This window comes from Jaculus jaculus, chromosome 13, assembly GCF_020740685.1.
Source record: "Jaculus jaculus isolate mJacJac1 chromosome 13, mJacJac1.mat.Y.cur, whole genome shotgun sequence".
NCBI lineage: Eukaryota > Metazoa > Chordata > Mammalia > Rodentia > Dipodidae > Jaculus > Jaculus jaculus.
Genome location: NC_059114.1, coordinates 12,169,897 through 12,182,533, shown reverse-complemented (window position 1 = coordinate 12,182,533; position 12,637 = coordinate 12,169,897). Strand labels below are relative to the sequence as shown.

General features: G+C 41.5%; 1 protein-coding gene across 2 annotated transcripts in view; it reads right to left on the bottom strand.

The window, feature by feature from the left end:
• Positions 1-7,268: 7,268 nt before the first annotated feature.
• Positions 7,269-12,637, bottom strand: part of LOC101602232 (solute carrier family 5 member 4-like) — a 41,045-nt gene continuing 35,676 nt past the window's right edge. Inside the window, exons 14-15 of one of the 2 annotated variants that reach the window (XM_045132797.1) lie at positions 10,237-10,336; positions 7,269-7,483 (exon numbers count right to left, since the gene is read on the bottom strand). In XM_045132797.1, coding sequence (XP_044988732.1) covers positions 7,269-7,483; positions 10,237-10,336 — 315 coding nt within the window. Of the gene's footprint in view, positions 7,531-10,236; positions 10,337-12,637 lie in introns of both variants that reach the window. The other variant, XM_045132798.1, reaches the window with a different exon arrangement.

Genomic DNA, 12,637 nt, shown 5'->3' with positions numbered 1-12,637 from the left:
GCCCAGTTGCTGTCTCACTGAAGTATGCTCCTAAGGAGTGCAAATGTTGTGTATTGCTAACCAGAGGCTCCCGGGGTCCTGCTGGCCCCTGCCAACCTCCTGTCTCATCCTCCGCTATGCTTCCTACAGCCCCCCCCCCTCCCCCAGTGCCCTGTTACTGGCCGGTCACTCCTCGTGTAGGCTGCATTTCTTCCTGATCCAAAGGTCCAGAGCTGCCCAGGCTGTTCCCGCAGAACCTTCTTCCCCTGGGCCCGCATGGCTTGCTGCTACCTCACATCGCTTTATTAAGCGCCACTCAGATTTTTAGAATGCGTAGAAGGGTTTGCTGCTTTTGAAACTTGCTTAACCTTCTTTTTGACGAACTTGAACAATCTAGTTAAGTTTCCTAGATATTCGCAAAAATCTGGGAAGGATTCAAGAGCTTTGCTTATGTCTTAGAAATGACCCACCTTGAGTCAGCTTCCGTGCCTGTAATCAACAAGATGCATACAGTGAGTTGTCTCTCAAAAGCTTTCTGTTTTTTGTATTGATAACTATATATTTTAATATTGTGTCACTTTGTTTACAAATATATTGAATATGTCCAGATTCCTATTTTATTACACTTTGTGAATTTTCTTGCTTGTTCTTTCAAATAAAATTTATTATTTTATTGTTGCCAAAATTCTAAGTAAAAATGCAATTATAGTAATAAAGTGTTTTGTGAAAAAAATTGCTTTGTCTTCTACCAATAAATCTGCAAGTTGAGGTTTTTAGTCTTATTTCATTGGTTAGAACTTGTAAGTAGTGGCTTGCACAATGGAGTTGATGGGCTTGTTCTTGGTTTTCATGAGAAGTGATTTGCTATCAAAGGAAGTGATTATATTGCTTAAAGAATTTCCGTTTCTACACTTTTCATCTTTAACGAGAATTGTTGCATTCTCTTGGATAAACATTTATTTTTTTCTTTGCTAACCTAAGGTTTTGCTTGGCTATACTAACACCTTTCCTACCCAAAACCTTACTTTTCTAAACCAGATTATGATGATGCATACCATCATCATAATCATTCCAGTACCCTCCTATTATTATTATTTTAGTTTTTGTTTTTTTGAAGTAGGGTTTTACTCTAGCCCAGGCTGACCTGGAATTTACTATGTAGTCTTAGGATGGCCTCGAACTCACAGCAGTCTACCTACCTCTGCCTCCCAAGTGCTGGGATTAAAGTCATGCGCCACCACGCCCGGCCCCTGCTATTATTTTTATGACTTGGGATCCTGTTTCTTGTCTCATACATGATACTAAGTGCATTTCTCTTCCTCTCAGGGTGTGTCAGTTCATTAATTCTTCTAGTTAACTTGCTTCAAGTAGCAGCATTTGATCTTTTCAATTATCCCAAGGTAGATTTATTTACTTATTTATTTATTTATTTGAGAGAGAGGCAGATAGAACGGGCACACAAGAGCTTTCAGCCACTGCAGACAAAATCCAGACATGTGCCACCATGTGAATCTGGCATACGTGGGTACTGGGGAATTGAACCTGGGTCCTTAGGCTTCGCAGGTAAGTGCCTTAACCACTAAGCTATCATTCCAGCCCATGTAGCAGTATTTTTGTTGTATACGTTTGTCTTTATTCATTATGCTCCCCCAGCTTGTTTTTTTTTCTTTCTTTCTTTCTTTTTTTTTTTTTTTCTTTCTCTCACTCTCTCAAGATAGGGTATCACTGTAGCTCAGGCTGACCTGGAATTAACTATTCTCAGGGTGGCCTTGAACTCATGAAGATTCTCCTACCTCTGTCCCTCCCAATCCCCCAGTGGTAGGATTAAAGGTGTGTGTTACCACACTGGGCACTTTTTTGTGTGTGTGACCTTTTATCTTCAAAGTTTTTTAGGGTTTTTTGTTTGTTTTGTTTTAGTTTTATGAGAGAGAGAATTGGTGCACCAGGGTCTTAGCCACTGCAAACAAACTCCAGACACATGTGCCACCTTGTGCATCTGGCTTCCATGGGTCCTGGGGAGTCGAACCTGGGTCCTTAGGCTTCTCAGGTAAGCGCCTTAACTGCTAAGCCATCTCTCCAAATCCCCTTTTAAGGAAAAATAAGATTTTCTCTACCTTTGTGTGCAGTTTTGCCTGAATCCTATCTTTTGATGCAGAATCTAAGGTGTTCATTCTCGATACCTTTTTTTTTTTTTTTTGCAGGTAAGGTAATTCAAAAAAACTTAAAATTTTGCAGGATAAGCAGTGTATTTTTTATGTTACTGGTGGTTGATGTGGGTCTTGTGCGTAGCTACTTCATCAGTGAGCTACACACCTATCAAGTGGTATCACTGATAATTTTATCAGGAATTAATGGGCTGGAGAGATGGATTAGTGGTTAAGGCTCATGCCTGTGAAGCCTAACGACCCAAGTTTTATTCCCCAGTACCCACATGAGCCAGATATGGAAGGTGGTCTATGTATCTGGAGTTCATTTGCAGTGGCTAGAGGTCCTGGTGTGCACATTCTATCTGCCCCATTTTCTCTCAAATAAATAAATTTTTTTTTTTTTTTTTGGTTTTTCGAGGTAGGGTCTCACTCTGGTCCAGGCTGACCTGGAATTCACTCTGTCATCTCAGGGTGGCCTTGAACTCACGGTGATCCTCCTACCTCTGCCTCCCGAGTGCTGGGATTAAAGGCGTGCGCCACCACGCCCGGCGTCAAATAAATAAAAATTTTGAAAATCCTGTTTTTTTAAAAATTGAGTTTTTGCTGTGTTCTTTGAGAGCATGCATGTGTGTGACATACACTGGCATATCTATTAAGATATTCACTGGAGCTAGGCATGGTGGCACACGTCTTTAATCCCAGCACTCGGGAGGCAGAGGTAGAAGGATCGCTGCGAGTTCAAGGCCACCCTGAGACTCCATAGTGAATTCCAGGTCAGCCTGAGCCAGAGTAAGACCCTACCTCGAAAAACCAAAAAAGAAAAAAAAAAGAAAAGATACTCACTGGAGAGTTAATTTCTAGTCACAAAATCTGAAACCAAACTGAAGATCAAAGAGATTGTTAAACACACAGGCACGTATGCACACGGCACTATCACTGATGACAGGAGCTAGGGCAGTGCAAAGTTTTAACCAGAATGTGGGGTGAGGGAGCAGCATATAAATTCGTTTCCTTACCTTTTGTTGTGTTTTTCGAGGTTGTTTCGCTGTAGTCTAGGCTGCCCTGGAATTCACTATGGAGTCTCAGACTGGCCTTGAATTCAGCGATCCTCCTACCTGTGCCTTCTAGCGCTGGGACTCAGGGTGTGCACCACCATGCCCAGCTCCTTAACCTTTTTTTTTTTTCTTGCTCTAGCCCAGACTGACCTGGAATAGACTATGAAATCTCAGGGTGGCCTCGAACTCACAGCAATCCTCCTACCTCTGCCTCCTGAGTGCTGGGATTAAAGACGTGTGCTACCACACCTGGCCTTAACCTATTTTTTTAGAAGAGAGAGAAAGAGAGAGAGAATTGATGTGGCAGGGCCTCTAGCCACTGCAGCGGAACTCCAGTGAACCACCTTGTGTGCATGCGTCACCTTGTGTGTCTGGCTTAACATGGGTTTTGGAGAGTCAAACCTGGGTCCTTGGAGTTCACAGGCTAGTGTCTTTACCACTAAGCCATCTCTCTCCAGTTCTCCTTACCTTTTATTTTTTGTTTTTTGTTTTGAGGTAGGGTCTCACTGTGGTCCAGGCTGACCTGGAATTCACTATGTAGTCTCAGGGTGGCCTCGAACTCTCAGCCATCCTCCTACCTCTGCCTCCCAAGTGCTGGGACTAAAGGTGTGTGCCACCACTCCTGTCTCCTTATCTATTAAAAAAAATTTTTTTTTTTTTAATTTGAAAGCAGAGAGAGTACTTAAGAGTCTCCTCCCACTGCAAAGGAACTCCAGATACATGTGCCACTTTGTGCATTTTGCTACGTGGGCACTGGGGAATCAAACCCAGGCCTTTAGGCTTTGCAAGCAAGCACCTAAACCATGGACTCACCTCTTCAGCATCTTTGTTTTGTTTTTGAGACAGGGTCTCTGGAGCACCTGGGCTGGTGTCATAATTGGCTGTGTAGCTGAGACTAGCCTTGATCTCATCCTCCTGCCTCCTCCTGAGTGCTGGGATTACACGCATGTACTGCTGGACCCAATGCTGAATTTGCACATACTTTATAGTGATGCATGGGATTCTTGATGGAAAGAAAGGTAAATACTAGCCAGGGGTGCTGGTGTGTGCCTGTAGTCTCAGGACTTGGATGTAGAGATCAAGAGTTCAAGGTCATCCTCAGCTACCTAGTGTTTGGGCTATATAAGACCTTGTCTCATAAACAAAAATACTAAATATAATTGAATTTACTTAATCTTATGGTGATTTTCTTTTTGTGAGAAATATTTATTTTCATTTACAAAGTTGCAGGGGTTTTTTGTGGTATTTTCACATATACTTAGTTTTCAATGACCCACTTTTTCCTCTCCCTCATCTTTCTGGCCCAGTGTCCACTTAAACCCTTTCGCTCTTAGCATTTTCCCTTCCACATCACATGGGTTCTATTACCCTCCACACTGCTTTTCCACACAGCCTCTTACCTCCTGCCCCTCTTCTGGACCCTCTTTCTAGTTTCCTGACCGCTATATATCCACACACATAAATACATGTATCTCTTTTAGATTTTTTTTCCAGTTTGGTGGAGTATGCATGTTTTTAAAGTATTTCCTTATGATTTTTTGAACTTCTGTAGTTATGGCTTCCTTTTCATCTCTAATTTTATTTATTTGGATTTTTCTTTTCTTTAAAAAAAAGTGTGTGTGTCTGTGCATGGGCACGCCAGGACCTCTTGCATCTGGAAATGAAAACCAGAAGCAACACCTTTTGCATCCAACCTCTTTGGGTGGCTTGGGAATTGAACCCAGGCCAGCAGGGTATGTGAACAAGCACCTTTAACCACTAAGCTATTTTCCTAGACCCTCCATTTCTTTTGGTTAAGGTATCTTCCTAGCCCTTCTGTTTCAGTCAGTTTTGTTAAGGGTTATCAGCTTATCTTGTTTATCCTTTTTTTAAAAAAAAAATTTCCTTAGCCAGTGGTGGCGCACGCCTTTAATCCCAGCATTCAGGAGGCAGAGGTAGGAGGATCGCTGTGAGTTCAAGGCCACCCTGAGACTCCATAGTGAATTCCAGGTCAGCCTGGGCTAGAGTGAGACCCTACCGCAAACAAACGAACAAAAATATATATATATATATTTTTTCATTTACTTGAAAACAGAGAGAGAAAGCGGGGTGGGAGGAATGAGAATGCCAGGTCCTCAAGCCACTGCAAACCACGTCCAGATGCATGCGCCACCTTGTGCTTCTGGCTTTACATGGGTACCAGGGAATCAAACATGTATCATTAGGCTCTGCAGGCAAGTGTCTTAACCATTGAGCCATCTTTCCAGCCCCTTGTTTATCCTTTTTTTTAGGTAGGGTTTTACTGTAGCTCAGGCTGACCTGGAATTCACTATGTAGTCTCAGGGTTGCCTTGAACTCATGGTGATCCTCCTACCTCTGCCTCCCAAAAGCTAGGATTAAAGGCATGTGCCACCACACACCCAGCTTGTTTATCCTTTCAAAGAACCAACTCTGTCTGATTTTTTTTGTTGTTGTTTCCAATTCATTAGTTTCTTCCTTGATCTTAAGTATTTCTTTCCATGTACTGATTGTTGGTTTTGCTTGCTTGTCCTTTGCCTGGCTATATGCTGTATCATTAAGTTTTGTTTTTTTTTTATATGAAAGCTCTCCAAGTTCTTAATATAAACACTTAGAGCTATAAGTTTCCCCTTAAGACTACCTTTATTGAGACAGAAGACATGGCACAGTGGTTAAAGGCACTTGTGTTGAACCTTGATTGTCTTGGTTCAATTTCCCAGTATCCGTGTAAAGCCAGATGCATAAATTGGGACTGGTGTCTGGAATTTGCTTGCAGTAGTAGCAAGAGAAGCTGGTGTGCCCAAACTTACCTCTATCTAAGATAAATAATTTTTTTTTTTTACAAAGACTACTTGTATTTTATCCCATAAGTCTTAATAGGTTGTGTTTTGTTATCATTTGATTCTACATTTTAAAAAATTTCATTCGGGGCTGGAGAGATGGCTTAGTGGTTAAGCGCTTGCCTGTGAAGCCTAAGGACCCTGGTTCGAGGCTCGGTTCCCCAGGTCCCACGTTAACCAGATGCACAAGGGGGTACACGCGTCTGGAGTTCGTTTGCAGAGGCTGGAAGCCCTGGCACGCCCATTCTCTCTCTCTCCCTCTATCTGTCTTTCTCTCTGTGTCTGTCGCTCTCAAATAAATAAATTAAAAAAAAAATTTCATTCGTGGTTTCTTCAGTGACACATTTGTCCACCAGAAATATGTTGTTAATTTTTGTAAACTTGGCCATATTTTCAGTCTGTCACTATTGTTTTCTGCTCAAAGTGGAGCTTATCAATATTTTATCATGGATGGGAAAAGGGTTCATAAGAGCCTTCAGCTCCCATTGTAGCTAATGACAGATAATAATTGCTGGATGATGGCAAGTCATGTTCTCCAGTGGTGTAGCCCTGGGAAGTTGTCCATTGCATAGTAAATCACCTCCCAGCTGTGATCATTGAAGAAATGCTAATTTTAACTCAGTGGATCAAAAAAACAAACAAACAAAAGGTATAGAAGGAAGATAAAGATTAATGGGAAAGAAGAAGGATGTTTGTGGGGAGGGTGAGTGAATAAGAGGATAATTTGGAGGAATAAAATCAAAATATATACATGTATAAAAGTATCAAAAAGTACAAGAAGGTGGTCACGGTGGCGCACACCTTTAATCCCAGCACTTGGGAGGCAGAGGTAAGAGAATTGCTGTGAATTCAAAGCCAGCCTGGAACTACAGAGCGAGTTCCAGGTCAGCCTGGACTAGAGTGAGACCCTACCCTGAAAACAAACAAAGGACCAAATTTGATGACAGTTATATTCATTAACTCATATATCTTAAATATATACAATTTTCAGAATCCAGAGTGCTAACCATTTTACATGATGGAGGCTTTTTCATATATACAATTTTCGTTTTTCACTTATACTTAAGTAGATCTGAAAAATGAATTTTTACCTGACGCAAAAGAATGATAATAGCAAAAGAATTAAGTGTATAGTAATATAATTATGTAACATTTTCAATTGGCCATCCCCTTTTGCCACACAACAAGCTGTAAAAGAAAAGTCAAAATTATTCTTTGCCTGGCCAACGTTCTAGTGGCTCAGATGGCATTCAGGCAAAATAGGCGTGGGCAAAGACGGCCACGGCCAGGAGGAGGATGGCATTGATGTTCACGACAGTCCTCCACAAGGGCTCCTCGGACGTGTCTGTAAGCTTCTTCCTCAGGATTTCCTCCTCCTCTTTGGTCAGCTTGGGCCCTGTCTTCTGCAAGCCACAGAACTGGTCACACGCCTTCTTGAGACAGCCACGAGACTGCTCAGGGTGATCTGAAGCGAAGCAACAACAAAAAGTATCAGCAGGGCTGGAGAGATGACTTAGTGGTTAAGGCGTTTGCCTGCAATGCCAAAGCTTGGTTCAATTCCCCAGGACCCACCTAAGTCAAATGCACAAGGGGGCACATGTGTCTGGAGTTTGTTTGCAGTGGCTAGAGGCCCTGGCGTGCCCATTCTCCCTCTCTTTCTCTCTTTCTGCCTCTTCCTCACTCTTTCAAATAAATAAACAAATAATTTCTTTTTTAAAATGTGGGGGCTGGAGGGATGGCTTAGCGGTTAAGGTGTTTGCCTGCAAAGCGAAAGGACTTCAGTTCAATTTCCCAGGACCCACGGAAGCCAGATGCACAAGGGGGCGCATGCATCTGGAGTTCATTTGCAATGGCTGGAGGCCCTGGTACACCCACTTTTTCTCCCTCTCTCTCAAATAAATAAGTAAAAGTTTAAAAAAGTATGAGCAGACCCTCACCAAACAGGCAGAAGAAATCCTTGTCATTATTGTACAAATGACTAAGAAATTACCTCAGCCATTTATATGTGCCAGGGGAATCCACAAGAAAATATGGCTAAAGCTGATGATATAAAAGTAGAAAATTCAGGCTGGAGAGATGGCTTAGTGGTTAAGGCACTTGTCTGCAAAGGCAAAGGACCCAGGCTAAGTTCCCCAAGTACCCACGTAAAGTCAAATGCACAAGGTGGCGTATGCGACTGGAGTTCATTTGCAGTGGCTAGAGGCCCTCATGTGCCCATTCTCTACCCCCTCAAATAAATAACCACACACACATTACAAAATGATACATGGCAAAAATCCATTAAGCAAAATAAAAAAATAAATCAGTGAAAACTTGCGGTAGATGTTGGCATGTCAAAATGGAGTTGATATTCTAAGTATACAATGTGTTTTTTGTTTTTTTTAAAGCAGTAGGTTAGACAATCAACAACCTTATTTCAACATTCTATACTGATGAAGAAATAAGTAGTTCAAATAAAAAAGAAAGATGGGACTGGAAAGATGGTTTAGCCGTTAAGGCATTTGCACCACCACGCCTGGCTAAATTAAAATTATTTTAAAACACTAGCTCTCATCCATCAGTGGTAAACATTTAAGTTTCATCATGCATGTTAGCAAGTTTGAGTGGAAGTTGAAAGTCATACATTATTGCAAGGAAAAATTTACCTCCTATAAAGGGAAGCTTGGAGAATGTAGCAAAATTGCATAGGCCTTCACCCTGTAATCCAACAATCAGGCTTCTTAAAATCAGTGCCAATGCTTACTGGCTCACACACACAAAATTATGTACAAAGCTATTCATTGTAGCACAGAAAACTAAAATGTGTTTCTAAACACAAATGGATATGGGAAATTACAATAAAAGTAAGAAAAATATAAAAATTAATGAGCATGAAAATTGCGCAATATGTGAAACACAATGAAAATATTTGGGGGGCAAAATGTCTATGGCCTATGTTTTTTTTAAAAAGAAGTAGACACTAAGAGGCTGAAATTTAATGGGATAATACCCAACTTAAGTTATAAACTATAGTCAACAGAATGAACCTAAATAATGGAAGAGTAAACAAAGAAGGAAAGGTAACAAAATAAAACAGAAGGATAGTAATTAAGAGAAATCAAGCTGAACATTAGTCCTTACATGAAAACAGAAAAGTCCAGTGTTCAGTAGGACTTAGAACGAATCTGCCCTCCTGAAATGCAGAGCGTTCAGAAGATGCTGAGGTCCACGGCTGGAGAGAAGGCAGCGCTAAGATACTTGAACGCCGTCATCAAGATGAATTGGTTGAGTCTAGTATGTCATTGGGAAAAGGGCAGTTCCCGACTGATTGCCATTTCAGCAGCCGCCACATAGTTTCATGGGTGAATAATGGGTGGGTGGTCAGACGGACAGGCAGATGAATATGTGATGACCAGTTGTTGGGTTGTTGAGAATATACAAATAAAAATTTTGAGTTTGGGGCTGGAGAAATGGCTTAGTGGTTAAAGGTTGCTTGCAAAGCCTGATGGCCCAGGTTCAATTCTCCAGTACCCACACTGTAGAGAGCCACAACCAGCAGGAGCCATTGACACAGGCACAGCCATGTCTACCTCCAGCTGAACCAGCAGAAACCAGAGCAGGGCACATTCCCTCCTTGATTGCTCCTCTTGGACAGTTTGTATGGGCCTGGCCCAATCCTAATTAACTCCCCCTCACCACGTAAAGCCAGATGCACAAAGTGGCACATGTATCTGGAGTTTCTTTGCAGTGGCAAGATGCCCTGGTGTGCCCATTCCCCCTCCCTCCTTGCCAATAAATAAAAATATTAAAAATTTTTATTTAGTATGACATACACACAGGCAAAATTGTAGCAAATGTAGCAAACATATGTACATTATGAAATTACACACACATATATATGCATATGTAATTTCAGAAGCTAAATTTAGCTGAGTTAAAAAATAAATGAGTAGGGCTGAAGGGATAACTCAGTGGTTAAGGAGTTTGCCTACAAAGCCAAAGGACCCAGGTTCAATTCCCCAGGACCCACATTAGCCAGATGCACAAGGGGGCACATGCATCTGGAGTTTGCAGTGGCTGGAGACCCTGGCATGTCCATTCTCTCCCCCTCTCTCCCTCTTTCTCTGTTAAATAAATAAGTAAACTAGCGAACCAAAATGATAACAACAACAAAAACACCCATCATGCCAAGAGACACACACAGTTGTTATATGAAAACAAATGTAAGCCGGACATTACCTTCTTCAGGGGCACCATCAGCTTCTGGCCTCTTCTCCTCTGCATCCAAGTCAATCCGTTCTTCTGTCCTGTTCCAGAGAGTCCAGCACAGACGATACAGCTGACCAGAAACAATGCACAAGTTCATCGGTGATGGAAAATGTTTACACCAACCCAGTGATAACCTTCATTTAATATATTATTTTAAGGAACCTGACCACACAGGATAGTTTAGGTCATAACAGAAAGGTCTACAAACTTACCAACATACCAACACATGCGCTTTGAATTTGTGTGTGTGTGTGTGTGTGTGTGTGCAGGCACACAATTACACGCATGTAGTATCTGCACATATGTGTGCAGAAATGCAAGCCCTGTGTGTACATGTACAGAAGTCAGAGGAAGATATAGGGGTCCTCTTCCTCTTCCGCCTTTTTCATTGTGACAGAGCCTCTCACTGAAATTGAAGATTCCAGTTTTTGTTTTTGTTTTTGTTTTTGTTTTTTGGTTACATTGGCTGATCTGGGGAGCTCCCAGCAAATTAATAATGGTCTCAATGGTCCTATTTTATTTATTTGCAATCTATTTTAGAAGGATTAATATTTTCTGGGTTTCCATAGTTCCCTCCTTCTAGAAGCAATGCTACTGAAAATTATAGATATATATGTTTTAAGATTTTTTTTCTATGCTCACACAAACGTACTTGTACCTATGTGTATTTTATTTCAACGATGATATTAAAAGATGTAATATCCTGCATGTATTTTTCCTGATTGAATCATATTATGAACATAATAGAGGGGTGGAGAGATGGCTAAGTGGATAAAGTGTTTACCTGCAAAGCTTAACAACCCAGGTTCAATTCCCCAGTACCCATGTAAAGTCAGATGCATAGTGGCACATGCATCTGGGGTTCGTTTGCAGTGACTGGAGGGTCTGGTGTGCCCATTCTCTCTCTCTTTCCCTCCCTTCTTCTCTTTCCCCTCTCTCTCTTTCTGCTTGAAAAATAAATAAGAATATTTTTAAAGAATATTTTTAAAAGAATAATAGAGCTCCCTCATTGTTAGCCAGGCATGGTGGAGCACGTCTTTAACCCCAGCACTCAGGAGGCAGAGGTAAGAGGATCGCCGTGAGTTCGAGGCCACCGTGAGACTACATAGTGAATTCCAGGTCAGCCTGTGCTAGAGTGAAACCCTACCTGGAAATAACAACAACAACAAAAAATAAGTGAGAATATTTTTAAACGAATAATAGAGCTCCCTCAATGTATATTCGTTCTTTTATTGATGGAAATCCAGATTGTCCCCAACTTTTCTGTTAGAAAAATTTGCTTTAAAAATATTTAGGGCTGGGGATATAGCTCAGTTGTTAGTATTAGACTTACATGTAAGAAACCTTAGGCTCAATCCATGTAACTATTAAATAAAGCAAGGTATTCATGTGTACAGCCTGAAACCCAGCAACTACATAGCACGTTGGAGGCCAGCCTTGACTACGTGAGACTCTCTAAAAAAATAAATGCATAAAAATAAAAATGAGAAGGAAAGAAAAAAGAAACCTTCCTTGGCCGGGCATGGTGGTGCACACCTATAATCCCAGCACTGGGAAGGCACAGGTAGGAAGATCGCCGTGAGTTCGAGGCCACCCTGAGACTACTTAGTGAATTCAAGGTCAGCCTGAGCTAGAGTGAGACCCTACCTCGAAAAAGAAAAGAAAAGAAAGGAAAGGAAAGGAAAGGAAAGGAAAGGAAAGGAAAGGAAAGGAAAGGAAAGGAAAGGAAAGGAAAGGAAAGGAAAGGAAAGGAAAGGAAAGGAAAGGAAAGGAAAGGAAAGGAAAGGAAAGGAAAGGAAAGGAAAGGAAAGGAAAGGAAAGGAAAGGAAAGGAAAGGAAAGGAAAGGAAAGGAAAGGAAAGGAAAGGAAAGGAAAGGAAAGGAAAGGAAAGGAAAGGAAAGGAAAGGAAAGGAAAGGAAAGGAAAGGAAAGGAAAGGAAACCCTCCTTGCCGAGAGGTGGGATGGCTCAGTGTACAAAGAGCTTGTTGTGCAAGCATGGGTACTAGAGTTTGGATCCCTACAACCCATGTAAAAGCCACAAGCTGGCTGGAGAGATGGCTTAGCTGTTAAGGCACTAGCCTGCAAAGCCAAAGGACCCAGGCTACATTTCTCCAGGACAGTGACATATGCATCCGGAGTTCATTTGCATAGATTTACCTCCCAGCTGCTATGAAGTTTCTTAACTCCTCAGCTCCCTTCTTAATCCCTTACTTCTTCATTCTCTGGTGTTCTGCATATGCTAGCTGTCAAATTGTTGTTGATTGGATGGTTGGAGAAGAGTGTCTTTGAGTCCTTCTAACTCTAGTAAGAAGACTGTATATTAGTAGCAGTGCAAGGAACAACACAACTTAAAAAATTTATCATCTGTCTG